At 48.7% G+C, this 27997-nt stretch overlaps 11 protein-coding genes across 11 annotated transcripts; 5 read left to right on the top strand and 6 right to left on the bottom strand.

Annotated features, from left to right (window-relative positions):
• Positions 1-360: 360 nt before the first annotated feature.
• N7517_009894 (sugar porter family MFS transporter) lies at positions 361-2225 on the bottom strand (the record flags this gene model as incomplete). Its single annotated transcript, XM_056727617.1, has 3 exons — positions 361-767; positions 826-1108; positions 1188-2225. 3 exons carry the CDS (start codon positions 2223-2225, stop codon positions 361-363), a joined length of 1728 nt encoding a protein of 575 aa, XP_056576189.1.
• A 2037-nt stretch (positions 2226-4262) lies between these two features.
• Positions 4263-4910, top strand: N7517_009893 (uncharacterized protein; the record flags this gene model as incomplete). Its single annotated transcript, XM_056727616.1, has 1 exon — positions 4263-4910. The coding sequence occupies one exon, from the start codon at positions 4263-4265 to the stop codon at positions 4908-4910; it is 648 nt and encodes a 215-aa protein (XP_056576188.1).
• Positions 4911-5536: 626 nt separating this feature from the next.
• On the top strand, positions 5537-7574 carry N7517_009892 (F-box domain and ankyrin repeat protein; the record flags this gene model as incomplete). Its single annotated transcript, XM_056727615.1, has 3 exons — positions 5537-5557; positions 5666-5799; positions 5843-7574. The coding sequence occupies 3 exons, from the start codon at positions 5537-5539 to the stop codon at positions 7572-7574; spliced, it is 1887 nt and encodes a 628-aa protein (XP_056576187.1).
• A 1220-nt stretch (positions 7575-8794) lies between these two features.
• On the bottom strand, positions 8795-10140 carry N7517_009891 (WSC domain-containing protein; the record flags this gene model as incomplete). Its single annotated transcript, XM_056727614.1, has 4 exons — positions 8795-8812; positions 8871-9386; positions 9666-9976; positions 10029-10140. 4 exons carry the CDS (start codon positions 10138-10140, stop codon positions 8795-8797), a joined length of 957 nt encoding a protein of 318 aa, XP_056576186.1.
• Positions 10141-12436: 2296 nt separating this feature from the next.
• On the bottom strand, positions 12437-16677 carry N7517_009890 (uncharacterized protein; the record flags this gene model as incomplete). The annotated part of the gene is made up of 7 exons (XM_056727613.1): positions 12437-12604; positions 12642-13887; positions 14068-14082; positions 14140-14342; positions 14400-14958; positions 15007-15094; positions 15147-16677. 7 exons carry the CDS (start codon positions 16675-16677, stop codon positions 12437-12439), a joined length of 3810 nt encoding a protein of 1269 aa, XP_056576185.1.
• A 930-nt stretch (positions 16678-17607) lies between these two features.
• On the bottom strand, positions 17608-19551 carry N7517_009889 (DNA-directed DNA polymerase eta; the record flags this gene model as incomplete). Its single annotated transcript, XM_056727612.1, has 1 exon — positions 17608-19551. The coding sequence occupies one exon, from the start codon at positions 19549-19551 to the stop codon at positions 17608-17610; it is 1944 nt and encodes a 647-aa protein (XP_056576184.1).
• A 1855-nt stretch (positions 19552-21406) lies between these two features.
• N7517_009888 (putative transcription factor RfeG) lies at positions 21407-22357 on the top strand (the record flags this gene model as incomplete). Its single annotated transcript, XM_056727611.1, has 3 exons — positions 21407-21547; positions 21608-21652; positions 21725-22357. The coding sequence occupies 3 exons, from the start codon at positions 21407-21409 to the stop codon at positions 22355-22357; spliced, it is 819 nt and encodes a 272-aa protein (XP_056576183.1).
• A 1315-nt stretch (positions 22358-23672) lies between these two features.
• Positions 23673-23997, bottom strand: N7517_009887 (NADH:ubiquinone oxidoreductase subunit NDUFA3; the record flags this gene model as incomplete). The annotated part of the gene is made up of 2 exons (XM_056727610.1): positions 23673-23719; positions 23814-23997. The coding sequence occupies 2 exons, from the start codon at positions 23995-23997 to the stop codon at positions 23673-23675; spliced, it is 231 nt and encodes a 76-aa protein (XP_056576182.1).
• Positions 23998-24337: 340 nt separating this feature from the next.
• N7517_009886 (dolichyl-diphosphooligosaccharide-protein glycotransferase) lies at positions 24338-25869 on the top strand (the record flags this gene model as incomplete). Its single annotated transcript, XM_056727609.1, has 4 exons — positions 24338-24479; positions 24532-24642; positions 24699-25393; positions 25450-25869. 4 exons carry the CDS (start codon positions 24338-24340, stop codon positions 25867-25869), a joined length of 1368 nt encoding a protein of 455 aa, XP_056576181.1.
• Positions 25870-26732: 863 nt separating this feature from the next.
• Positions 26733-26927, top strand: N7517_009885 (uncharacterized protein; the record flags this gene model as incomplete). The annotated part of the gene is made up of 1 exon (XM_056727608.1): positions 26733-26927. One exon carries the CDS (start codon positions 26733-26735, stop codon positions 26925-26927), a length of 195 nt encoding a protein of 64 aa, XP_056576180.1.
• Positions 26928-27260: 333 nt separating this feature from the next.
• Positions 27261-27831, bottom strand: N7517_009884 (PET191 family protein; the record flags this gene model as incomplete). The annotated part of the gene is made up of 3 exons (XM_056727607.1): positions 27261-27453; positions 27543-27684; positions 27807-27831. The coding sequence occupies 3 exons, from the start codon at positions 27829-27831 to the stop codon at positions 27261-27263; spliced, it is 360 nt and encodes a 119-aa protein (XP_056576179.1).
• Between the last annotated feature and the right edge of the window lie 166 nt (positions 27832-27997).

Below are 27997 nucleotides of genomic sequence, written 5' to 3'. Positions count from 1 at the left end.
ATCGATGTGTTTGGTCAGGACTCAGGGAACCCAATTTAAGAAGGCATTGGGGAAGGCACATGAGATAGCAGAGAAGTTGTCCTAGTTTAGGAGCTGGTATCTTGATGAATGTTACAGATGGCTCGAATATCATGCTCACTAAAATCGTCTTTAGGTCCAATGGTCATTGTGTTATATCAGAGTACTAAGGAGGAAAATACTTCCCACCGCTATGCTCGAGACCGGTTTATGAGGCGGACGAACCTGTGAAATAGAATAGTCAGGATTCACAGATCCAGATGCTTATATTAGATATATGCTACTTTGGCAGCCACTTGAAGCCTATCTCCCCACCTCTCATGCACATCATGACACTGCCACTCAAGCCGTGTGAGACTCAAGCTCGACGTGGTCAGTATCAATGTGCTTCTCATTCTTGAGATCCTCCAACACCTCAACGCCGGCAAGACCAAGGCTCTCATTGATCCGCATCATGCGCAGGCGATCAGCTTCAGCAATGCTGTTCGAATCACCACCGAAGAAAACATCCAACTCCTCAAGTGTCTTGTCCTTGGTCTCAGGGGCAAACTTCCAAATGAATAGACCACCCAAAGCACTGAAGACGGCAAAGAAGATGTAGGTGCCATACTTCATTGTATCCAGCATATCCTTGGTGGTAAGACCGATAATGAAGTTGAACATCCAGTTGGTGGAAGCGACGATGGAGACACCGCGGGAGCGCTGACTGTTGGGGAAAATTTCCTGAGCCAATACCCAAGCGACGGGTCCTATTCAAGAAAGTGTTAGCGTGATGGGACATATGAGCTGCTAATGTGGTGAACATACCCCAGGAGTAAGCAAAGTTCACAGCGAAGAGCCAGATGAAAGCAATGGCAACCCAGCCTTGCGGGGTGGCAAGTCCTTCGTGCAAGTCCCACTTAGGCTCATATATACCCTCCACAATGGCGACAACAATATGACAAATGAACATGCCGGCAGCACCGACAATGAGGAAAGTCTTGCGGCCAAACTTGTCGAGATAAAGGACGGTGGGTAGGGTGAAGATAATCTGCAGGATACCAGTCACACCAGTAGCGAGAAGGGTGGTCTTTGTGGACGAGAAACCGAACTAGGAAAAAGAAAAAGAGTTAGCAACCATTCATCGGAGCTATATCAAAAGGGAGTTTGAGAAAGAACGAGTCACTCACCGAAGAGAAAATCTGGGGCGCATAGTAGAGCACGGCGTTGATACCAGTGAACTGCTGGAAGATCATCATACCGCAACCGAGCGTCAGGCGCTTAAACATGTTGGGAGCAAACAGAGCTTTCCAAGGAGCCAAGATACCTCCAGCTCCAACAACCTCACTCTCGGTCTCCTCGTCGAACATGACAGCAGCCTTGATCTCAAGGTACTCGGCGCGAACAAGTGGATCATTTACAGGCAGGCGACGCAGTCTAGAGATACACTCCTTGGCCTCTTCATCGCGGTGCTTCATCATCAACCAACGCGGCGAGAAGGGGAAGAAGAAGAGACCGAAGAACAGAATCCAAGCGGGGATAATCTGCAAAGCCAAAGGAAGTCTCCACGAGATGGTCTTCTGGCCCATGCAGGTGTGGCCATTGTTCTGAGCAGCATTGTACGCCCCGTTCAGGTAAGGGTCCGCGATACCCTCTGGATTACAGGTGTTACCGCCGACGAACTGCATACCATAGTCAAGCCAGAAAGAAATGGCGGTGCCGATAGTGATTGACAGCTGCTGCAAGGAAACAAGGGATCCACGCAGCTCAGGGGGAGCAATCTCGGCTTGGTACAGTGGGATGACCATACTGAACATACCGATGCCCACACCACCGATGATTCTGCCGGCGAAGAAGTAGGCAGGACTCTGTGCACCGGCCTGGAGACCAGTGCCCAGGGTGAAGATGACGACGGCAACCATCATGGCGTACTTGCGCGAAATGCGATCTGCGAGAACACCGTTGATCAAAGCACCAGCCCAGGCACCAAGCTCGAGGGCGGACACCAACCAACCCTGGATCGTAGATCCCGTGAACGTGGGGAAGTGGTTTTGGAAGTTCTCCATGACGAGAACAGGACCCATCACACCCTGATCGTATCCATACATGATACAACCCAGTGAGGCAAACAAACAAGTAAAGAAGACATATGGATTTGAGATAAAGCCTTTGAGACCATGAGGCTTCTCTGCATTGGCACGGCCAACCACAGACTGACTGATTGCCATCTTGAAGACAAAGCTGGGGCACGAGAGAATAGAGAAATGGAATCCAATGAAGGGAAAAAAGAAGTGGGCTAACCAGGCGGATTATATAGCGCTGGCCCTATTTTCCCATCAAGTTTTTTCTTCCCCTACGCCCATTCTGGGGTTAGGGCCCACAAGTGCCTTTCCCCGGACCAAACGACAAATGTGCAGCCCGAGCCCAAGTTTCCATATAGCGCCCCCTTGATCATTCGATGCCATATGCCACTTCAAGGAATCAACAGCACGCTAAGACTAATTCGACGGCTAGACCGACATTCGGAAATGACATGATCCGGACATACGGGAATGCACATAAAATTCTCGGACGCTAAGGTGCGCCACAAGCCAAAAGAAGCATCAAGCCAGTCGGCTCGGCGTTGACTGGGCACCTTGAATGCGAGATTCTCAGAGAACAAGCCTCCGGGTCCGAGGGCGCCATGGCTTGGCGGCATTTGGGTGTGATTCGCTAGCCGAGTGTCAGCCTGAATCATTTTTCAATATCGGTTTCCTCCCGCTGCATGGGGCAATATTTAGTGCTTACCGCACTGACAAATTGGATGCAATTAGATACCACATGACCCCTGCAAATCCGACAATTGACCGATGCGAGTCGTCAAAGACATACAACATATTATTGACTGGTCGAACATGTTTCGAAGGTCTTTGGAAGTCAGGGGTGGGACACATAACGAGCAAGAGGGAGGGAATAGAGAGGTGCAGGGGCCGGCTAATCTTCGGGTTTTCTATTTTGAGTATGAATTCATGAGCCCTAGTTCTCAATTGAGAATAGTTTGTTCCAAATGCTACAACAGTAACATTCTAGAGTGCGTAATATATGCACGCCACACGGCGCTGTCTCCCCATATCCTTCCACAGATTTGCTGACTTGTGGCTTCTCGCCTGGGACTGGCAAAGATAGAAAAACCAAAAATGCTGCTATCGCTAAATTCGGGTTAGCAGACCTCTATCTCGGGATTGGCTTAGCTCGGGATTGGCCAAAAACCTCGGGGAACCGAGCGGACGCGTGGTCCTATCTTCCCACGGGGTTTTCACTTTGCCAGTTCCAGATGCTCGGTGAGTCGAATTCCGGGGATGAAATCTGAGGCGTTCACTTATACTCTTGATTTATGACTCATGAGCTGTTCTTTGAAGCCTTTCTCCAAGTCCCGTAACCTCCGACTCTTCCGGTACAATGCCGGGGTTTGTGGATACCAACGGGATGCCCCATGGGGTCTCGCCTATCTAGAGGGACCAATGAGTGTCGCCAGGTTTGAATTTCCCAAATCAGTTCAAGACGAAAATGCATCCGAATTTTACTTCTACACCTTCAATTTATTTGGTTTAGCACTGCCTATGTGTTTATTTGTTTTTTCCCTTTAATCTATCAGAAAAGTCGGCCTCTTTTTTTGACGTATATCTAAGAAACTACGTTGACATTACTCCATGGCTCTATTAGCTACCGTGGCAAGGACTGCTCCTAATGATGGTAATATTCTCACAGCTCAATATTACAAAGATATTCCACTGCACCTAGGAATGCGCCTTCAATCGTCAAAAGGATATGGGTTTGTCTTTGTTGCCCCAAGCCACCAGTGCACCGTAGTGCTTCTGTGGAAGACCCTCTGCACCCGAAAAAGAATAATGAGGTTATCCAATCCCCAGATCCAAATTAAGAATCGAATTTGTACAAAGAACTCATAAGTGGCTTATGGGATTTGAGGGGACAAAGAGCCGTTTACAATGTGCATTATACATAGACCTTTCAATCATCCTCTTGGGTTAAGACAAAGGCCTATGGCCTTGAGTTCTTTGTTGTCGAATTCAATCTCCAAGTCTCGATACCTGGATCTCCAAAGCTATATAAAGCTCCCCTTCCTCTGAAAAGTAGATATGCATCAAGTTCTCCGCCACTCCTCCACTATTCCAGTCTTCCAGCTCTACACTTCGCGATTCCCTTGGCCTAATTACGCTACAAGTCTACCTTTCTACTCCTCGGTACAAAGAATACTTTCGGGAATCATGTCAGATAACTACAACTGGAGGGCTGTCCACCCAGTCTACGGAGTACCCATTGCCGTCGTGGAAGCCACTGAGCAACCTGTTATCCGCTGCGACGTTCGTCAGAAGGACAATCTTCCTTCTAGATCATGGGCAGTTCGTATTTCTACATGGATCAACACTAACTATTTCTTATGGTCTTTGTGCGCTGGTCTTGCCGACTATCGCTCTGACGATGAGTGGACGAATACCTTCGACACCCAGTATCGGACGACCTGGGATGAGATCCAGGCTAGAGTCCAGGAGATCGATGGACCTTATAAGTTCGGTATACCCATTCCGATGCCCCCATTCACGAAGGCTGTAGTTATCCATCACCCCGAGAGCGGCCCTGAGGAGACATTCACGGTTGGTGCCGAGGCTCGCCCCTCCCATCTTGTCCCTCGGGTGACTAGGATGCGTCGGGATGCAGTATGGGGCCTCTTGCGCTTTGTGACTGAACGTCAGTCCCCTGTGTCTGATCAATTTGACGTAGTTCTCGATATGTCATCGCCACAGCCGTCGCGCCCTGTAGGTACACGGAATGGTCAGAGCGCGGCTAGAAAGCGTGTATCTCAAGATAACTCGAAGGATGAGGTGATAGACACATACTACCAGTTTAGGAATTGAGATCAAATATGAGGTAAGTGCTGTGTTTTGTTTGTTTCCGCTTTCTTATATAACATAGTTTCGGTACTCTCAAAAAGAAATCTCTGTTTATTCTGATCATCAGCTCTTCGGGTATAATAATATAGTAACATAGTAAGAACTTAGTGATTCAGGTCAGTCCTAGTTACTGATCTAGCTACGCTTAAGGGGGGAGATAAAGAGGAGAAATATTATAATGCTTCAACATCGGAACAAAATAGTTAACGCTAGCTAGTACAGCTATGTGTAAACTGAAAATTAAGACATGGGGGAAATCAATCCTCGTATTAGGTTGTTGGCGCCCCAGCTTTAGTTAGATATATGCTGTTCATCGCCTAACCGAGATGTTAGCCCAGTCACATATGACTAGAGTGAACCGAATCTCCGTTTCATGTAAAAATGTAATCCCCAAAGCCAGTCAGTTACGTTTGTGCTCCAGTTAACAATATTGATGCGCCTCACTAGTATATCTCATATATGTCATGATCGGCGGTACACACAGTCTAAGCATTTGGTTCGCAGAGTGAAGTTGGGGGGAGTGGACACATCAGGAAGGCGGCGGCGGTCCTTAAGGACACATGCGCAAGGCAATACACATTTCTATCATTATGCGTGATTGTATTTCATATGTTTGACCGGCGCGGAACACTAGCCAGAGGATGGGTCCTTCCAAAATAAGTGCCACCAAAGGAAGCTGAAGGGACACGCCAATGTTTCCCCCCGATATACATCCCTAGGATCACCCAGATGGCCCTCAAGAAAGCGAGATCTTTGCTCGCGCCATTGTGCGTGGGGATCTTGAGGCCGTAAAGGATCACTTATGTGCAGCCGTCGATCCTAACTCATATATCATTGCTGCTCGATACATGCTGTATATTGCGGCTTGAGATAGTAACTCTGCTTCTGAAACACAGTACCGATCCCTCCAAAGGGGAACTCAGCAGCGACCTCCAACCCTGGTTGGAATCTATCAGATCCAGCAATACGGCGCTGATTCTTGCATTCGCCAGCGGTGTCAATGATACCAAGCTCGAGGGCTTCGCGTTTGCTCTTGGTTATTGCACCTTAGAGACCATGCAGGCTTTTATAGATGCAGGCATTGATTTAAATAAAACGTCTTTGCTCGGGAACACCGTGGCGCATGCAATCGCCCTGCAAAATTCGCAGGAGATTTTCGATCTGGTGGCACCCCACCTTACGCCGGAGACTATGACGAGTATCTCAAGCTTCTACCGTATGCCACTGCATATGGCGCTAAAGCAACGAAGCCCGAATCTCGTCATGAGATTCATCGATGCTGGTGCCGATATCAACCCTCTCGATAGAAGGATGGATATTGCTCTGTGGACTGCCCTCAAACAAGAACATTTTAGAATTGCACGCTTGATTCTTGGGAAATATGCCAACAGTCCCCTGCAAGCATATATAGGAGGGCGTGAGCTTCTGGCAGCAACCTCCACTGAGAAATATGATATTATCCAAACCCTCATGGACCGCGGCGTGAGCAAAGAGCAAGATGAGAGGGACGAGGTTACACCGCTTGTTGGCGCGGTCAGGACAAGAAGATTGGGTATCGTGAAATTAGCCTACGAAAGAGGACCGACCCGTCCCTTCTTGAGACATAACCCGGGGAAGCTGTATTCGCCTTCGGCATACGCTGGAGCTCTTGGCACTGGTAGCAGGTCCCGTGCAGTCTTGGATTACCTAGATGGTATTATAGACAACGAATTTAGCGACCCTCAAACACTACCTAGGGCAGAAAGTGATACCCATGCCGACATGGCACGCAAGATCATGGAAGCTATGTCAGATCTCCTGCACTGGGGTGAATGTTTCTTCTGGGATGAATGTTTTTTCGGTGATTCTTTTGGGGTCAGGTTCGACCTCATCAATCAAATCGCGTTGCACATTCTTCCATTGGCAGGGGCTGATTTGAATTCTGTTCGAATCTGCGAGCTTGTCGAAAAGGCTCGAAATATTTTTCCAGACAAGCAGGCTATGCCCTCTAAGAAGCAGAAACTCACCGAGGCGCTGAAAGTTTTTCCTCGAGATGAATGCGAGATTTCTTTGTGGACACAACGACCTTTGTATGGGATGAATGTCATGCTTCACAGCGCTAATGGTAAGATGAAAGACAAGCTCATTCAGCTCACGTGTGGTATTTCTGCTGCAGGAGAAGCCCTTCCAGATACAGGTGATGAGCTCATTGAGCGCATATCAGATAGGCTCGGACCGGGTCCTTATCGTACAATGTGGGCGGTTGTTCAGGCCATAAAATATCTTGAGTCTACAGAGAAAGCAGAAGAAGGAGGGTGGACTGGTTCCTATGAGTCATGTCAGCTAGAGAAGGCTATACTACGTCTTCTGCGCACGGTTAGGGAAGAGAGTGATCCTGAAAGGAGAGCCCTTTTCTTGGAGACGTTGGAGGCGGTCATTCAACATCACATAACGGATCGGCTAGACATGGAGAATAATGCTGAGCTTGATCGAGCCGGAACGATATACAAAGTACCTCCTGGAGTTGAGGAGAGGTCAAGGAAGCTCACAGAGACTTTGCACCTTTTTTATCAGCTGGCAAGGGAAAATATTGATGATAAGCAGATGGACCGACTTATGCTGGTCATTTCGCGTCTGCTTCGATTCTAGCTTTTTGTTTTTCCGCACTGGTACTGCTCTGTCTTGGCTCCGGATGTTTCTAACTGTTGTGTTGATTTTGTGGGTTTTTGCTACTTGATTTCGCAATTCAATGAATTGGTCTTCTCTGAGATCAAAAGTGTGAGGAGAAAGAGATCTATCATTAGCAAGGTAATAAGGAAAATGCAACCGTTCTATAATTCCCCTTCCAAGACTAATGGACATAAGCCTGGGAAAATTGTAGACTGCCGAGCTTGATGTCTGTAGGTATTCATATCTTTATCTTGACTAAAGAAAAATGTATACCGATTGCATTCCCAACAAGACTCAGATGGAACGTGACTTCGGAACAGTAGATAATGATTCAATGAAGAAACAAGTCTCACCAAATGCGAATAGCCAATATAAGCGTGAGAAGAAGTCAAATAGCCATGCCGAAATGTAGCGAGTCTAACTGCATGTAGTCACAGGCGCACAAAATTCCAAGACAAAACATCAGATCAATCTACACACATACGAATTCATACAACAGTACCAAGTAGCCAGTAAATTTTCGTCCCAAGCGAAGAATAGTCTCATTGAATCAGTCAGTCTAAGCACAGCGCCGGGGACGTATCCCCTCAGATCGAAGCCATAGCAAATGCACGAACAATTAAGGCGGGGGGCACCAGAACAGGCTGAGTAGTACATGACAAATGAAGATAAAACAAGCAAAGCTAATAAGCATATTGAAGCAAGAGCAAGAGAAAGAGAAAGGTCCAGAGGCTGACGATGTCAGACGCACCGACTGACGGCTATGTATGTATACTTTCAGATCATGTCGGCATGGGCTGGCATCGTCGATGTGGCGGGTATGTATGCAGGATAATGTATGTGTTGCTCGTGAAGGCGTCTCAAAGTGGCCGGGGGATTAACCATAGTTTTTCAATTCAGGGCTTGGGCTCTTATTTTCTGTATCCTTCTAATGTGTTCTGACGGGCCGATGCCAATGCATGCACCCTCAGAAATATTCCTTGGCGGTGGAGGAGAGACCGCCCGGCTTTATGTGCAGCTGTTCTGCGTATTCTGCACAGCTGCACGCATGAAAATAGAGTGGACGGAGAAGGAAATCGAGCGACAAGTGGGTATCATAATGAGGCTGTTTTCGAATGACGCAAGATTAATGGAGGTCGAAAGGCGCCAAACGACAGAAGAGAAAGAAAAGGTGGGCGAGGACAATTGTCATTCCAAAGTTAGTCGGGGTTGGTAAGCTAGAAATCAATTAGCAAGATTGTTTCGCCAGTATCCACAATTCAATGTTCAACTTACCCGAAGAACAGGACGTGAGTAGTCTTCGTTGTCTTGCAGCGAAACACTACTGTCCCGCGCACCGTGCGGGTAGAGAGTCGTGTTGGTCTTCATTCGCCGATCGGTGAATGTTGTGCCCGAACGTGCGGGAACAGGTCCACCGGCACCGCCTTCTCCATTGCCCCGTGGGAAGAGGCCTCCCATGAAGCTCGATCCTCGGCTGGTTCTGTCGTCGGCCATCTCCTGGCTTGGGATCGGGCTGACGGCACGAGCGCGTTTGCGGTAGAAGAAGATCATGAAGATGAGAGCACCGATCAGGGCAAGTCCTCCAATAACACCAATCACAATGCCTGCGATGGAACCTCCGCTCAATCCCGAGCTGCCAGCAGCGCTGGCGTTGGCCGATGCGGAATCAGCGCTAGAGCCAGCAGTCGAGCTTGAACCAGCAACGGTGATTGTCTTGACTTGGCCGCCAGAGTTGGTCTGCACTGAGACAGTAGCCGAGGTACTGGTTGTTTTCTCATCCGATGAAGTTGACTAGGATCAAACGTTAGCTAAACATGTCATTTAATCAAACCGGTCGTGCTGAAAATACAGTTTGTGAAGCCGAGGTGGAAGAATCCGAGGCAGTCACAGTGACAGTTTCAGGCTGAACGCTAGTACTTTCCTATCCCCTATATTAGAGCCACAAGCCAAGAAAGAGTAGAACACCCAGTCATGCTACATAGGCTAGCGGGAAATGTATCGGTCCAAGAAAGAAAGAATAGAAAACCAAGAAGACCGCGGTCCAGAAACAAAGTAGACAGGGGGGCTTACCGAGGTTGAGCTTGAAGTTGAAGTTGTCTCCGAGGACGACGACGAAGTGGTTTTTGATGTTGATGAACCACCAGCTGTGCTAGTCACATCGTTGTTGGGGATTTCCACGTAGGCAAACACTCCTTTGGATGAACTTCCACAGCTGTCTGAGGGATAACCCGGGCAGGAAGTACTACAGTCAGAGGTTTCGGATCGCGACCCCTTAGAGGGAGCAACATTGGAGCACCAGCATTTCTTTCCTTGTAGGATACCTAGGGCGTAATTGGCGCAGGTAGTTATACATGCTCCATTTGATTGGAATATATCGCTCACTGTAAAGAGTCAGTGACATGGCTCAATCTCTAAATTTTTGTCATCACTTACCAGCTTTAAAGGAAGCACCCGTGTTATCTGAGGCACAGAATGCGAGGCTGGATGCAGCCGACGCGAATGGAGCGACGAGCGCAAAAACTGACACCACCACCGGGACCTTCATGGTGGGTGTGCGCGATCGATGATTTCTTATCAAACCCGATCGCCCGTTGATATTTGTGGGTTTCGTGATTTTCCTCGAGGATCCCGTCGTGAGGGTATCGGTAAAAAGTTCACAGGCGCAGAGTGAAGATCGAAATTGGCTGTGTGTGGGTTGACGGATGCGAGTTGTCGATCACCCAGAGTCCGGTAGTGTTTGGAGGAATTTGATATCTGGCAAGTCGATCGAGCAGGCCCCAATTGTTATTTGTTGACCCCCCACTAAACACTCAAAAAGGTCGTATGTTGTCCCGTGTCAAAGACACATTGTCTTTCAATGGATGTCTCCCAGGGCTAGGCAACAAAAATAACAAGAAAGGAAAGAAAGAGACGGGAGAAATAACGTGAAGTCGAACGTAGAGAGAGAAAGAGAGAGAGAAGAGGAGAAGGGGGAACTCCACAGTCACGGGCCTATGCTATCACTATCCTCATCGGAGTATGTCGAGCTTCCCGACATACCCGGTGGAGACTGATTTTCCTTATTTTACCAATTATTCTAATTTAAAGATCTCCAAAGATGTAAAACTGTTAGTTTATTTACAGTTCTTTTTATATAGCTTTCTATCTCATGTATAGACTATATTGCTATCTATAGGTAAAGAGAGCCTACGGAGTATAAAAAGCCATCTTATTATCTTTGTTATAAACGTACAGGTACAACAGTATAACAGGTATAACAGGCCTAACACGGTATTTTATTGACTTTTTTCCTAAAGCTATTTTTTCTCCACTGCATCGCCCGACTGGCAGACCAGGTTTTGCTGTACCAAGGAAACATTCCACCCTTCATACCTCTTTTTTTCGATCTCACACTCTTTACCCCTAATAAGCATGGATAGCCTATGCTATTTGTGTACCTTCTTTATTCTTTATCCGAAACAAAGGAGATCGCCAGTGCATTGTGACTAGGGTTATGCCTAGCGTAATTGCAGACGTAATTGAGTGGAGAGAAAAAAGAATGTTCTAACTTTCTGGTACAGTTATTATTGGTTTGGAAATTATATAAAGAACGCTTTATACTATGAATGTTCGAGACCAAATCCAAGTTCGTGGCAGTGTGGCAGTGTTCGGCGTAACATGAGACCGGACTAAATTGTTATTCATCTTCCAAGATCAGATCGTTATAAAATAACCTGTCAACTTGAAAATTACCTTAGACTGCCTAGGCTGTGTAACACATGGAATTCTATCCAATTGGATATTGTACGGAGTACACCGAATGGTCGCTCTCGCACCCCATGCCCAGACAACGATCGACTCGAGAGATCGCTGTGATTTGCCGGATCCAAGCGAGTCTCCCGTGATGAAACAACGGGATTTAATATTAAGTACCGACTACCCCGTATATTGTACTCTTTTCTATCTACAATATAGAATATATTTAAACATCGGAATCTTAAACCGGACTCTTAGGAACATTGTAGAATTACCCCTTTTGGAAAGGTTCTCTACTTAGTACTTAGTAGACTCTAATGTGAAATCATAAATCCCAATCTCTTAAGTGGAGAATCTCCACTTGGACAGGTAAAATCGTAAAATCGATACGCCTGATCTGGAAATTTCATACAATTTACATGTACGTTCTAACAGGATCAAGGATTTGAGACTGTTACACAAATATAATCTAATTGGACCTTTGAAACGGTACCTGAACACTTAATAATAACCTTGGAACACTCAATCCCTTAATAATGGCAATATTAAGATTACAAATGTACTAAATCTTGGAAAATGCCAAGACAAGTCCTGGAGTGATGATGCTGTGGCCGTTAATATGCTTAGGTGGCTGAGACAAACCCACCAGGGAACCCACGTAATCTCCCCTGGCTCTAGGGTTACTCGAGGGCTCTGATCTCGTCCTTCGGTATCGATTCAAGATTCGGCGAGCCTAAGGGGGAAGATTATTCAATTATTGTAATTGTGCCTGGTGGCTTGCAGGTGGCGTCCTGGCTCTGAAACAAGCCTACTCCGTACAGTGGCGATCACTCGTTGCAGCCTGCATGAGGCATCCGCAAACCAGATGTTAGAGTTGAAGGTTCACATTTTGTCCAAGGTGTAGTGTACAAAGTCTAGGCATATTCGACATTAATCAACATATTCATATTCAACGGGTGTTACACAATACATCTGCGACATACGAATAAGAACCGGAAATCAACCGGTCTGTACTGTACTGTACATGAAATGTGTTGGACTTGTAGTCATCTAACTGTCATCTCAGAAGTCAATGGATAGATGGCCAGTTCCGGAGATCACATCAATCAAACTGGATGAACTTTCTGTACCCACTGAACCTGCTGAACCTGCTGAACCTGCTGAACCTGCTGAACCTGCTGAACCTGCTGAACCTGCTGAACCTGCTGAACCTGCTGAACCTGCTGAACCTGCTGAACCTGCTGAACCTGCTGAACCTGCTGAGCCTGCTGAACCTGCTGAAGTCGTCGAAGTCGTCGAAGTGTGGCTAACATTGCGCGAACGGTCAATGTCGGACCCTGGCAGAGGGCCAATCATCGATGCGCTAATATCCTCTATGAACTCGGAATCGGGAGGGGAATCGGATGAAAAAGAAGAATTAACCCAAGCCAGAACGTCGTCCTCATTTTCCACCTCGGAAGGCTGTTTTGGCTGGGGTCGGGGTTGGGTAACAAACTGGGATTGGGTAGCCATGGATGAGCTGTCATCGTAGTCTTCTTCATCTTCATCAAAGAGAGTGACCGCAGCGGCCAGGGAGACCAGTCGATTGAAATGCCATTGCATGTCCAACAAGTCGAAACTCGGAAGCGGTCTCCGGTAGGGGTCGTCCGTGGTCATACTAAAGCGATAGCCGGATTCAATGATGCGATAAGATGGTTCACCTCGCACTCCTACAGCCACGACGAGTTTATCCACGCTATTAACTCTCTTGCTAGAGACAGGCACCTTGGCCAAATCAACCGCGTCGTATAGTCCATGGTCCTGCTTTGGCTGCCAGTAAAACTCAAGTTCCAGTTCGGTCATATCCTCAGAAATCCGAACGGGGCGAAGGGCGAACAAACCAGATGTCCATGCAGACCGAATATCTCTGCGAAGGCAGATCAGATTAGAGCAATCATTGACGGGGCTCTTGGGTGACATTGGGTTATTAAAAACAGCTCGTTTCCATCTTTCAGCGGTGGACTGTCCCCAGAACATATCCACGAATCTCCAAATGGTAGGCGAAGTCGGGTCATCCTGCAAGCGGGAACTCGCTAGGCCAGCCGGGAAGATTTGAGCAGTTTGGTAAACCTTACGGGTGCCCGTGATGACACACCTGTGTCCGTCTCGCTCTCTGGCGGCGTAGATTGCAACTGGGGGAATACGTGTCGGCGGGCCGAAAGTGAAAGGCGGCAATGCTGAATCTAGTTGGGAGGGAGATGGTTTCACCGTCCATTTGAATGGAAGAGCACAAGCGAGATCAGCCATGATATCCATCATATTCAGGGAAAAGTAGGCGATTTGTACAATGTATTCAAGCCTCTCGAGGTCGCACAGCTGAACAACCGCCCAGAATGGGGCAGGGACTTCTTGCTCTAGAAGCGCTTTCCTGAGACGGCGAATCATAATCTTCCGCGGGTTAGACGGAATATTGAAATTCTCGTCATTTACACGAACGACAGTGGATGAGCGGTTTAGTTCCGAGGAACTTGACGGGAGAGTAGGCGTAGATTCGTTTGACATCTTGATCACGTGGAGTCTGTATCAATAAGACGGTGAAGATTGCTGGTATCCGATCTGCGCACGTGAACTTCGACGTGATAACGAGAGAAGAGCGTTTGTTTTGGTCTTCACGTATTTAAAATGCCGTGGAAACACCGCGTTCTAATTCACATTTGGGGAAGGAACCTGTGGACTTCAAGGATATCACGATACATACAACCCGTCGATGGCACTTTCCCGCAAAAACCATCAGATCATCATAAATCATAAGAATCACAGGTAGTATTACCTCCGAGCTTCCCTCCATTCTCGATCTCGAATATCTCGCATGCGCTTCTCTATTACACGTGCCCGCGGAGGCATTCCCACACGAGGCCTAATATGGGGCGTGATATCAGGCACAGAGGTTCGCTCCCGCTGAATATCACGAATGCGCCTACGACGAGCACTTCGAATCTCGTCGGACAATTCAACAAGCTCATCTATATCCTCCTGTGGCCAAAATGAGTCAGAATCAAAGAAAAGGCAGTCTGTTTAGATGATACATACCGACTTGAGGTACGAGAAGATATAGTAAGACGCTCTCGTCTCTTCATACTCGAATCCCATACGTTCAATGGCTTCTCTCACTATCAGTTTCTTAGATATTTCGGTCCAGCGATCATTTCGTGTCTCCTCCGGGTCTGTGACATGCTGGGCAACTCGTCCCACTTCGACTTCATCCACGGGCACATGTCGGGGTTTGACCTCAACAACGTCCAGGGCCCCAGTCATCTCAATAGCTTCTTCTTGGGATGGAGCATGCACCACAGACCAGTCGTCTGTGCCTCCGGGGGCCATGTCCACTATCCGAGTGCTCTCGAGCATTATATCCTCTTCCACATCACGCATGGAAGGGGCGTTCTTTAGGCTGTAAGCCAACTCGCTCTCGTCGAGTGGCTTGCGTCGACGACGAGCTGCCGACATGGCTTCCTGCTCCCATGGATCTGTGAAATCAAGAGCTGGGCCGCTAGTCGGCGATATCGAGTCTCCCGGAGCAAGAGACTCTTCACAGTCACGATGTTTAAGAAGTATGTCTTCCTCTGACATTCGCCCTCCTCGCGTTTTTCTAGACATTTTAGCGTATGGCGAAGAAGCGGGTTGATCTACAACTCACCGATGGTGGATATCAATCTCATCAAAACTACCTCTCCGAGACTGCGGTCCCGGACTGCGCACACGAGGTGTATGAGCGTCTTTGTAGCCTGAGTTTGGTTAGAGGAAGTGGTCTTGAGGGGCTACCAACATCATGCTTACCATGGTCAATGTGTCTATGGTGGGTAAACACGTCTTGGTGGATTGGAGGTACATGTATCGAATCCAAAGAAGGCGAAGGTTGGCGAGATGGGAACTTGTCATTTGTTTTCCGAATACTGATCTCTTCCTTGACCTCTTCAAGGTCTCGGGGGCGTGGCTTGGAGTCGACTTGCGCACGCATACTAAGCTCTTCATCCAGTGGAACTTGTTCCCTAACCTCTCGCCGAAGTCCCCTTAATTCGCGTTCAAGATCCTCCGAAGGTACGCTGCGTCGTTTTTCACGTCGTTCGCGTATAACGATTTCCTCGTCAACACGTTCAACTGGTCGTGATCCTTTGTCCTTCCGTCGGATGAGCACATCGTCTTCAGATTCTCGATCTGAAAAATCAATTGGGCCTCGGCGTCGCTCCGGAGGCACATCGCGAACGAGGACCTCTTCCACCTCGACCCTGTGGGGAGGTGGAGGCCGTGCCCGTGGCCGTGGTCGATGGTACGTTTCTTCTTCCTCGAACTCCAATCTCCTTTCACGCGATCGAATGTCGAGTTCGCTGTCCCATCCGCGACGTAAAGGAGGCTCTTCCCGTTCTTTTCGTCGGATTAACATCTCCTCTTCCTCGAATCCAGGCTCGGGCCGGTGTCTTCTTCCTCCAGGTTTTCCCCGCTCGTCAACCAAGAGTTCCTCTTCGAATTCCCTTTCTGGACGTCGCCTGCGGTGGCGTTTTTCTCTCTCCTCAAAGAGAAGGTCATCCTCAGATCTTCGTTCTGGGTGACGCCTACTCCCTCTGTGCATTTCTCTATCTTCGATGATCAAATCTTCCTCTTCAATTTCCCGGGGATGGCGCCTACTTCCTCGAGCTCTTTCCCGTTCGACGATAAGTTCCTCATCCTCCTCGAATTCTGGCTCTGGGCGCCGCCTCCTACCACTGCCTCTCTCCCTTATTCGTTCCTCAAACATGAAGTCCTCTTCAGGTACTCGCTCTGGGCGATGTCTTCTGTCTCGCCTTTCGTCGATGAAATCGTCTTCGACTTCTCGCTCTCGTTCAGGACGATGCCTCCTATCTCCACGCCTTTCTGTTTCCTCAAAAATCAAGTCCTCCTCCACCTCTCGCGGAAGACGTCGACTGCCCCGGCGTCTCTCTCGCTCCTCAAAAACAAGCTCCTCCTCATCTACTTCACGATGACGAGGTCTGCGCCGGGGCTCAGGCGGCCGCATGTAGGCATCATCGCGGTCTAGGCGCATAGATCGCTCAGGCGAGACCATTTCTGCCTCCTCCCTTGCCCGCATAAGAGCCACATCATCCCGTGCTCGCGGCGGTGCAAAGCTCTCTTCCATGAAGTCTCTCCTGGGACGTTCTCGGATGTGCATACGCTCCATATCCTCAACTAGAGGTTCGGACCTTCGCCGACGATATTCCTCTTCCTCATAGTCGCGATCTCGTCGGCGCGGTCTGTGGTGCCGCTCGCGCTCTCGTTCCATCTCATAGAATTCATCTTGCTCGTCGTAGTCGCGGGGTGGTGCTCGGCGGGACATTGTGGGAATGTGCGAGTGATCACCGCATCGGATGTGGTGATCGATCGGCCGTGCCTACGGTCGGAAATATCTCGACCGCTCTTAGAAGACTCTTAGATTTGCTTTGGTGCAGGAGCCTGTTAAAGGGCTCAGTTCAAGGTCACAGTCAAATTCTGTAGTTGGTGACTTGGTGGGGCTTGCGAAAAGGAAGGTGGGCAGTGCTCTAGTCAAAATCACCCAGTTGGGCAGCTAATGATAGTACGACCAGTAAGATAAATTGGTAGATCGAGTGGACAGAGTACCTAAGTACACCTGGGCAGGCCCTACAGCTTGAATATATGAAAATGGAAGTGTGACTTGGAGGAACGAAAAGCAAAGTGATCGACCCCGCGGCTGATGTCACTGGGTTCTCTCAGAGAGTATCCAGAGATGAACCATTCTCCTTCAAAATCTTTGCATTTGTTTACTCCCCAGGTCCAAATCTTGAAGTTCTACCCCAGAATCTTAGCTAATCCTGCCACTAGAACCTTGGTTCTCTTCTCAAAAACCGTCGGTTTGGGTGCTGAGAACCTTGGGTATTCGGGTGGGGTCTATAATGCTTGGCGTCATCGTTCTTATGCCCAAAGCATATCCCTTTGTGTATCGGTTCAAGCCCAATGTGCATTGTTGGGTTCTGCTCGGAGTTCCCGGAGAGTTAACTACCGGCTAGTTCACACCAGCTTTACGATTAGATACATTGATCCAGAATGATGTCAAGCTAACTCTTCAAGGATGTTATATACTTTGGCAACGAGTAACAGCACAAGGTCATCAAGTAATCGATATTAATTCGCCTAATCAGACGATAGTATGATGTTTTTCAAGACATGGGGTATATCGTAACTATAACAAGGCAAGCGAAAGCAGATTCTAAAAGTACACGGGGGAACAGGATGTCATAGGGTTCATAGTTCACTGGAAAGCAAGTCGCATCTGCCCCTTTTCAGGTTTACCCCGACTCCCTCCACCTCGACCACCTCTCCCACGAGCATTTGTACCGCGTGCACTACTTTTGGGTGGTGGTAGGTGTGAAACTTTCGCCTCCTCTCTGTCCTGGCTTGCGAGGTCCTTGGCAAAGTGCCAATCATCATGTTCTTCCTTTTCATACTCGAACATCGACTTAGAGCATCGTGGACATACGAAGCGAGGAATTCCGCTCAGTTCTGGGTCCATTTCAACGGGTTCTTGGGCGCTGTTTAGCTCCTCTGCGGCAGTATCTTCAAGATGTGATGGGTTTCCAAAGAATTTTATTATCTTACCCCCGTCTCCGTCAAGTTTTCGTCTTTTCTCAGTTGAAGGTTGTTCACTGGGGGAATCATCGGCGTCTCGGGGTCTCGAAGAATGGCTCAGAGCTTTTGCTTGATCGCCGCGAAGCAAGAAGCCCTCAATAGCTTTGTTATTGGTCACGCCGTCTTCGAAGCTTGACACGCTCAACGACAGGTTGGAACAGGGCCATGCCTGTCCGTCGGCCACAACTTGACGAAGCAAAATATTGGCCAGGTCGTAGAGAAGGTTTTCGTTGATTGCGTTAGATCCGGGGATTGGAATTTGGCGAGAACGAGATTGCGCGGCTCCAGTTCGATGGTGTATTGTAATCACCTTCGGACGACGTCTATTTTCAAGCACGCCGTCTTCCACAAGGCGGCCATATATATCAGCCGCGAAGATACGAAGCCACTTCTCGGCCTGATCAACTGACTGGATGCTCGGTCTGAAAGACTTCGCGGATAACATAGATTTAATTTGGGTTCGGGGGTTGACCTCGCTGCGGTCATCACCACGGATGACTCCGTAAAGCCAGGATGCCGTGTGGTCATCCAGCTTGGTGCGCAGTTGCTCAAGCGATACGTTGAGAAGCTCGCTGACTTTCTCCGTCCCAAAGGCGGTAGTTATTTGATCGCCGAGTTTACCACCCAGCATTCTGATCTGAGTAAATTTATAACCATTTAGGAAATTCTGTACCGCTCGATTCCGCACAACAGTTTGTAGGTTGGGCTTGTTGCAAGCACTTCCTAGTTTTGCGATCATTTTATTGCGGCCAAGCCCAGCCGAACAAGTGTAGCTGAGCTTCTCCCAAACTGCATTTCGGACCCATCGTACAATCTCGGATCCTATCAGCATGACAACGTCATCCCAGTCTGGGTCATCTTCCTCCGTTTGGTGTTGATCCAGGTCTACCAAGCAGTCGGTGTCCCACTGCAAGGCTGTGGTCGGCGGTATAGGTAGTTCTGAATCACGGTTCTCGTCTTGTGTTCCCGTCCGAAGCTCTGGGTATCTCTGAAGAAGCGCCCTATATATCAATGGAGACAAATCAATGAATACCTCATCAATACTGGCTTTCTCCAAAATAGCCGAGAGTTCTTGCTTCGGATTGTGGGGTTCGACTTCTGTGTCATTGGCATTCCATGTGGCCAGAGCCTCCTTCATCGTCTGGAGAATCTTCCGCGATTGTGCTCGGTACGGATCTAGCGACACCTTGTCCGTGCTGATGTTTCGAAATGAATCATCCCGATATGCCCATCTTCCTCCCTCTCCCTCTCGAAAAGTCGCGACATGCTGTAAGACGAGATCTGGACAAAGTTTCCTGGCCTCCGCAACATTGATCAATCGACTGATTCCGAACGGTCGAGCAGCGTAGTTGATGGCAATCAAAGAATCCCATTGGCGCACTGCTAATGGTATATCCCGCGGCGTCCCTAACCGGACCATCTCACATTGCGCATAGAAGGCATCCAGGTCGATATGCGCAATCACGCGTAGAGGGGTTGCGGTGGATCCCTGTCGCAAGCCTTGTAATTGTCGATAGGTAAAACGGGAGACCTTCAAGGGATCGGATGACTCGGTAGGTTCGGACATCCTCGTACGTGCATCATGACGGTGAGCAGATCAATGGGGGCGTCGAAGTCGGTCAGAGCTTTGAATATGATGCTTTCAACCTTGGAACAACTGCCTAAAATGGACTAGCGCGGGCACGTGTGAACTTCAGCCTAAGCTTCATGTTTGTTGTCTCATCACTTCAATTTTCAATTTCCATGGCATCTTACATGTCAAGAATTTTTTTCAATGTTCTTCTACAATAATTTAACGGGTCCAGAGACAGCCACTGTTCACTTTTCTATATTCCACAGAGTTATAGACCAGGGATGGCCAAATGACACATCACGTAGTGCCTGCTTATTTTTCTTCAACCACCCTGCATTGTCATATGTCGTGTTCTCATGCAGAATTTTTCGATGTTGTAACTCGCCCACTGCAAGTCTTGAACATGAGAGAGAAAAAAGAAACGAGACAGGGTGATCTCCGATCTGTGCGATCCAGCTGACATTGGCGGGCTGTGAGTGGACAAGAGCTCGGAGGCTTCGCGCAGGTGCCCAAAACCACGCATTCCTGCCCAACGGTCATCTCGTGTGGACATCGCAACTTTCAAGTGGCAAGTTCACAGGTTGCCACCGGTCTTTGCTGTCAACAGATTGGCCCTTGGCTGTCATGCTCCCTTTTACAGATGGTGTGTGAGGGATCAATCACAATGAGTCCTATGATTTGTCGCCTCAACACTGCCCTCTCACACCATACATATGGACATCTGACAGCTTTTTGATGATCTCATTTCCTATCAACAGCTCTGCTTGACCGCTGCTGAAGATCCACTGGTGGAGTCTTGTAGAGTTTCGATATTAATCCGGTCCAGGGGCACAGACTAAGGAGCAATCCAAGCTGGTTGAATATGGGGGATCGGCCCTTATTTTCTCTCGTCCCAACTAAAATCTAGTGGGAAACAAAGAGCAAGCTATTTGGGGTCTAGTTTGAGGGTACAAAGTACATCTCTAAATATATACTCCGTGTACATTTGTCTACCTTGGTTTACTTTTGTCTTACATTTTTCCACCTGGAAGGTTGACCAAAAGGGGAGTATGTCCATAGTTATATTGACTCATGAGTACTCTGTACCTCCGTAATCCTAAATGATACATGAAAATTTTTCTCAAGCGGCTACAGGCATAGGGTTGCACATCAGTCTAATCCACATTTGACCGTGCATGCTTTTTGCCTTGATCTCAGTGGGGAGTCGTGGCACCAGCCCAAGACGGCCCAACCGCCCTGGCCCTTTGAAGTCCACTTTACCTCCTCCCCCCCTCTTCCTTCTTCTCTTTCTTTTCCTTCTCTCCATTCCTCTGGCTTCTCTTGCCAGTTCTTCTACTCTTTTCCCTGAAAAATATCTAGTTCATCCCGAACAGATTACAGATATCCCACAGGACCCCCGTGTTTCTCTTTCTCCTAATCCTGACAACTCCCCTCTTGACACCTTTCAACCTCTCTATTCAACCATTTTTTGAGGCCTTCTCAATTTCCCAGGATAATTGCCCCAGTGGACAACCAGCAAGGATTTCTACCCAGGATTAACCGGACTTTTTCCAAGGACTTTTACTATTTGCGACCAGGACCCTTTTCTGGCCACTTCCTAAGGATCGTATCTCGTGTTCTACTTGTCCTGGAATCGAGGAAACAAATCATTCAGTCGTGATTGTCGACTTTTGGAACCTTCTCGTCGCCTGATAGAATCTGTACATCCTACAATAAAAACGGACTCATCACCATCAACGTTCCCAGGACTCTCAAACCATCTACCACACGGACTTCCTCTTCTCTGGCCCTTTGGATCCCGAGGACTTTAAATTTTTAAACCGGATATTTTCCTCCCTCGGAATACATTATGACAGGCCGCTATGAGGGACGCCCGGAGCGTCAGAATGAATATTTCATCCCCGGCGACGGAATCAGCCGAGAGGTTATTCAAGCAGATATTTGCCGCTACCTTGGAAACGATGCCCTCGTGAGACCTGGCAACCACAATGTTCGTCTTCCGCTCTTGACCTGATGACTCACAAAGGCCATTTTGACTAACCATGAACAGGGTCGCCCAGGATTCTTCATCCGTGCCTATCGGAATCTCACATCTGTAAGTGAATATGGAAATGCGACAACAAGCGGGATAAGTCAAGATGGGATTCTAACCACATATCGGATACAGGAAATGATTACTGATCTGAAGGCTGACTCCGCTCGTTGGGAGGCGGACGTCTCCCGCCGGGCTGACCTAGGCTACCCGCGTGGGAATTACATTCAAGACACGAATGTTTCCCATCCACCTAACAGTGCTCCAGCGAACTATGCCCCTGCGCCCGTTCATGAGAGCCGTCAGTCACAGGGTCCATCTCCTACGCCCTTTACTGCAGCACCCGCTCAGTCATACATGGATCCCTACTCCCAGGGCGCCTACAGTGGATCCCAGAATGCCCCCTACACCAACCCTTCATCATACACATCCGCCACTCACTCGCCATATGCATCAGGTACAGCTCCGTACCCTCCACCCCAGGTTTCCTATTCTGGTTCCAATCAGCCCGTCGTGACGGCTGCGGACATGCACCCCCAATCGTACACATATGCCCCCACCTATGGTTACGACAATGGCCGAAGCAATGCTCCCCGATACCCAGGACCTGGATATGATGCCGAACAGGAGTACTCTACCGTAACTTCCGGGATGTCCTATCCTACCACTACTGCCCCGGATCCCCGGATAGGAATGGAGCCCAGATACACTCCAGAGTACGAGCGCAGGCCACAAGCAACCAGAGACAACCCCCATCGTCGGCGGTAGACAAGAATGACCGCCCCCAAGGGTTTTCCTCCATGATCTTTTCTCTATCTCCATCCAACTTGTGGTCCCATTTGATGCTTTCTTCCTGGAATATCTCCAAAATGCTCCTAGGAATAATGTTGATGTCTGTGAAAATCTCCTGGAAAATCTTTACGCCTTTCTTCTCTCTCTTTCTCTCCAGTCCAGGAACTCCAGACGAAGCCAGAGATGTTTAATGTTTCACATCCCACTTCAAATGGCCTAGTCAGGAAGACTTTCCACTTCCCATTGGACATGAATCGCACTTCTTTTTTTTACCCATGGACTTCCACTGGAATTGAACCCAATTGCTCTGTGGCAGGAGCTTGGACTTCCCGTGGACCTTCTTTTTCTCTCCCATGCTTCTGTGCAACTGGCCAGCCAGGAGTAGGAGTGATGTGTCTTGATCGAGTTTACGAAAAGGTGGCCTGGACTTGAGCGTTTTGTCTGTTTCTCTCTCTGGTCTCACGGATTCCGGGAATACTCACCCAATAATGCGATCTCTTTCGTTGGTTTAACGGTGTACAGGATTTGTCTGTTCTTAGCAACTTTTTCTTTTGTTTCTTCTTTCCTTTGAAAGGACGGTGGTCATCGTGTTCTACTTTTTTTTTCCTTTGGTTTGCGAGAGCGTGGTGCTTCGATAAACTCAGGCTGGTGACCTACATGTAGATATGAGCATTTGCGGCGTTGGTCCGTCTGTGATTGACGTTGACGTTTTGATGTGCAAGATCGTGGATTGACTCCATGATTTTAATGAATCTCTTTCTCTGCAAAATTTCTTACCTTGGAACCAATATATCATATCACATCTTAGATTACGGATGTTTTTGTCCGACCTGCAGCTTCAGAGTATAATGCAAATTCTGCAATTGATCAGGTGCTGCAGGTACTAAATATAGGGAGCAGCCTTTCTCCATTGTGCGAAGTTTATATCCGGCCGTTCGCGTGTAAGTATGCAATTATTCCTAACATGGCCAAGATACTTGAAACATAGAAAAGCGACCGATGTCGATTATATGATTGCACAAAACATAGTACATACACTGTAGCGCCGGGCTCGACATTCGACGTATGCGCAACAAATATTGGTATCAAAGCATTTTGATGGACAGGAGAGGTTGCCCCGAAACAAGGCTTTTTGGTTGCCCACACTGATGCGATGGGACTTGTTCATCAGTCCAGTGGCACAGCCAACTCATCTCCTGCCATCCGCTGAATTTATTCCTCCCAAGCTCGGACAATGCACGAAATTCTCTCTACTGCCGATAACTTGACATTTTCGTAGTTGCGAACTCGTTTATTCGTCATCGTAGCCCTTGGGGATCACCCGCGGACCCTGCGGAACTGTACGAATTAAAGATATTGGTCAGGTTCAAATTACTCAAATGTAGGCTTAATGCTCGTGCATCGATTTGTAGGAATTGAATGGGGTTCATACTGGGATATGTCAGAGGAATGGGCTCGGGGTCGACGTCACCGAGAGCGCGGCGGATGGGGGGAATAGTGGCGAGCGCAACGGGACCCATGGCGCCGATGCAGATAGCAGCAAGAATAGCTGGCTTCTCGTGCGCAGCCCAGCGGATGTAGCGGAGGGGAGTCGACCAGAACTGAGGGGTAGACATGACTGTCGGAAGAGGTCGTTGACCGGTCGGGGTTTTTGGCGATGTGAATGGGAAGACAATGCCTGAGTAATAGAATAACACTGTTCAAACGCGCTGGAATGAACAGATACACTGGTCCACTTAGTGGTTGTTGGGTGGCAGGGATAAGAGAAGCAAAATTGAAGCCGTAGGGACGAAGTGAAGTCGAAGTTCGGAGATGCGGACCCAGCGTTCTCAGGTCTTGGCACTTGCCCATTAAACACGTCGCCCTTTCATGGCTATCTATACTTGGATCTTCAACCACCTTCCTTTACTCACTTCTTTTTGATACTTCTACTCCGCTGTGCGGAATTTGTTCAAAATGAGGTGGTGTCTTGCGTTGCTTATTTGTTGCTTCTTGGCTGTGGTAAATGCGCTGAGTAGCTCCGGCAGTCGCTTGTTGGCCATTCTGGAAGACACAGAAAAGAAGGACCTGTACTCCACGTTGTGGGCAGACCTAGAGGGTATTTTACTTTGCCTCAATCCAGATATTACTTGCTAACTGTTGGATTCTAGCACGAGGATACGATGTCTCAATCGAATCTTCCAAGAGTGATCAGCTTGATCTGTTTAAGCATGGCGAAAGAGCTTACGATCACCTCCTGATCCTCCCTCCCAAGTCCAAAGGTGGGCATACCCGATTCAATTGGTTCAATGTCTAGTCAATTGACCCAAGAATACAGGCCTCGGTCCCTCCTTGACCCCCAAACACATCCTCGACTTTATGAACAAGGATGGCAACATCCTCCTCGCTCTTTCTGGCAAGAGTGCCACATCCAGCGCCATCAGCTCCCTTCTTCTTGAACTCGATATTCACCTCTCCACCGATCGCTCGCAAGTTATTGTCGACCACTTCAACTACGACACCCTCTCGGCCGCTGAGAAACATGACGTCCTTGTCCTCCAGCGCCCTGGACCCCTCCGTTCTGATGTCAAGGCGTTCTTTGATGGTGAAGGTGTTCTCGCCCTCCCCCGAGTTGCTCCCCAGACTCTCGGTGGTGACAGCAACCTGCTCTCTCCGATTCTCAAGGCCCCCGCCACTGCCTACAGCTACAACCCCAAGGAGGGCACGCCCGCACCGGAGGATATCCTGGCTACTGGTTCGCAGCTGAACATCGTTTCTGCTATGCAGGCACGCAACTCTGCCCGCTTCACTGTTCTTGGATCAGTGGAGTCGTTGGAGGACAAGTGGTTCTCGGCCTCCGTCAAGACGCCCAACGGCAAGAAGACTTCTACCGTGAACCGCGAGTTCGCTAAGCAGTTGACTGCTTGGGCTTTCAAGGAGACTGGTGTCCTGAAGGTTGACAAGGTCGAGCATCGCCTTACTACTGAGGGCGCAGAGTTGAACCCCTCGATCTACCGGATCAAGAACGAGACTGTACGTGAAACAACATATTGACTTTTTCTTCCAAACTAACCATTATTTGCCTGCAGATCTACAGTATTGAGGTTTCTGAGTACGTCTATGACAAGTGGGTTCCCTTCGAGGTTCCCGCCGGCGACGCGCTCCAGCTCGAGTTCACTATGCTCTCGCCCTTCCACCGCCTGACCCTCCAGCCCACCAGCCGCACCGATACCAGCACTGTGTTCAGCACTCAGTTCGTGACCCCCGATCAGCACGGTATCTTCTCCTTCCGTGTCAACTACAAGCGTCCCTTCTTCACCGCCATCGAGGAGAAGCTTGAGGTGACCAACCGCCACTTCGCACATGACGAGTACCCGCGCAGCTGGGCTATCACTGGCGGATGGGTATGGATTGCCGGTCTTTGGTCGGTGATTGGAGGATTTTTGGCATTCGTCATTGTCTGGCTCTACTCTGCCCCTGTGGCCGACAAGCTTAAGAAGACTCAGTAGATCTATATTTAACTCTGCATTGTACTGTCTGTCTATGATTTTCAATTTTCTTGCATGATCTTGATCTCCCAATGAACACATTAGGTCCCAAAGATGACCAATTCTCAATGATATGATATCCTCCTATTCCCTTCCGTCCTCCATGTGTTCGCTTGTTATACAATATCGATGTGGATGTCAACATCCTCACAACAAATCTTTCGATGGTAGGAGTATAGAAGGCCTATCCTAACTGCAGAGAACCGTCCTCTTCATATGGATATCGGATTTTACTTGTCTGGCCTATGTATTTACGGGGGTAAACTACCATCCATCTTTCATTTGATTACATTATTCCATTATACCCAGGAGAATCTAGATAGTGGCTTAGCCCGCTAATACACTTGGGTGACTTGCCCCGGGTTCGACAAACTGAAACTGAAATTGAGGAACGTAGTATGATCCAGATTGTTATTGGCTGTTAATTCTCTACCGGGCGAACATACAAATATCTCTGGGGTTTTATCTGTAATCCGGAGCCTACAGTTGTCCAGCTCTATATGTAGAGTCCAGGCTATATCAACCCTAGTAAAGATGGAAATGAGACTGAAGCGGTAGGTGGTCGAAACGATACTATAGTAATAGTACTTGTCTTCTCATGGGGGGAGGACAGGATTCTGATAGTACGTGAATCAAAAGAAGCCAAAGCAACCGGTGAATTTATGGGGGTATCGTAGCTTCCACAGCTGGCGAGGGCTTGGTGAAGCATGTTTGCACAGAGCGGGAAACCGGGAGGCACGGTGAAGGCTGTCTATCTAGTTGCCCTGATGCTAGACAAAGCACAGAGCTTGCTGGGAATATTGGGCGGAGCCTATTTACCCTAGATGAAGGTCGAGGTTGGTCCATCCAGCATCGTATCATCAGTATCATTGTACAAGATCAAGCTGATCAAGAAAAAGGGCGACTACGTTCACGCCGAAGGCACCGGCGACGTTGGCTGGCAAGATTTGACCATCGAGGAGCAAGAAAAATGGAATCACACGACAATGGCACACCTCGCGTGCGGTATTCTCCGGTGAAAACACATATGAGCCGTGGCGCGATATCCTGCTCCTACATCATCTGCGAGAAAGATCGGGCCCTGCCGCCAGCTACTCGGGACTTCTTTGCCTCGAGGATGGACGGGCCTGACAATAACCACCGCCTATCGCTCGCATTCGCCGTTCTGGAGTATGCCCGGTCGTCCGGTGGGTGTTCTGGGAGAGATAGTGAAGATGTAATATATATTATCGGATTTGGGTATGAAGAAACTCAGTCGATCTCGAAAGAAATGAGTATCAGAAATGTATGTTTTAAGCGTAACCGAACTCCGGGCCATGCCAGCATGTAATCAGCGAATCCAAAAACCCTTTTTACAGGCCCCTTGTCTTCTCTGGATCCATTTCCACTTCATTCCCGCTGATTTCCTTGACCGACTGGTATGCAGGTTGTCCAGCATATAGCTGTCCCCCAGACGAGTTGCTGGGTTTCCCGCCCTCCACATCCCTGTTTACCGAGATGGGCTGATTGCCACGGAAGCGCTTGCGCATATCGATCAGACCACGCCTGTGCCGAGGGAGATTCCAATGATTAGCGAGGGTGTTCCTTTTATCCATAATGGTCGGCCTAGACTCAAGGCTCGGTTCCCGACTCACTTGCACTCGCTGAATCCTTTCCGCAACTGCTGACATTTCATGGGTAACTCCTCGGCGAGAGGAGAGCTGAGGCATTCACGGGGCGTGTGACGCTGGACCATGATGCAGTCCGACTCCTGGAGGCATTGGGCCAGAGCCTCCCCTAGATAAACAATTTGTGATCAGTTTGCGTTTTAGGCAATGGAGGGTTGCAGTATAGGGTCCAGCTGGGCTAGAAACGTGACGCTCCCTTAAACGGTTGTGCGACTCGGGGGTGTAACGTACGGATATCATTGCATGAACTGGGCATGTTGACACGACCTTGTGGACGAATGCGCAACCACAAACAGTAAAAGATCGAAAGAACGCGGCCGTCCACGGGTGGGACACGGCAAATTCAGGCTATCAGTTATCTCGACGCTGATTGGTGGATGTGGGGAATCCCCGGATGAGATAAGCACCGCTATCACATGTCG

This window comes from Penicillium concentricum (genome assembly GCF_028827145.1).
Source record: "Penicillium concentricum strain IBT 3081 chromosome Unknown utg000004l_segment0_segment0, whole genome shotgun sequence".
Classification (NCBI taxonomy): Eukaryota; Fungi; Ascomycota; class Eurotiomycetes; order Eurotiales; family Aspergillaceae; genus Penicillium; species Penicillium concentricum.
Note: the sequence above shows the minus strand (reverse complement) of the source record. Positions and strands in the feature narration are given on the sequence as shown.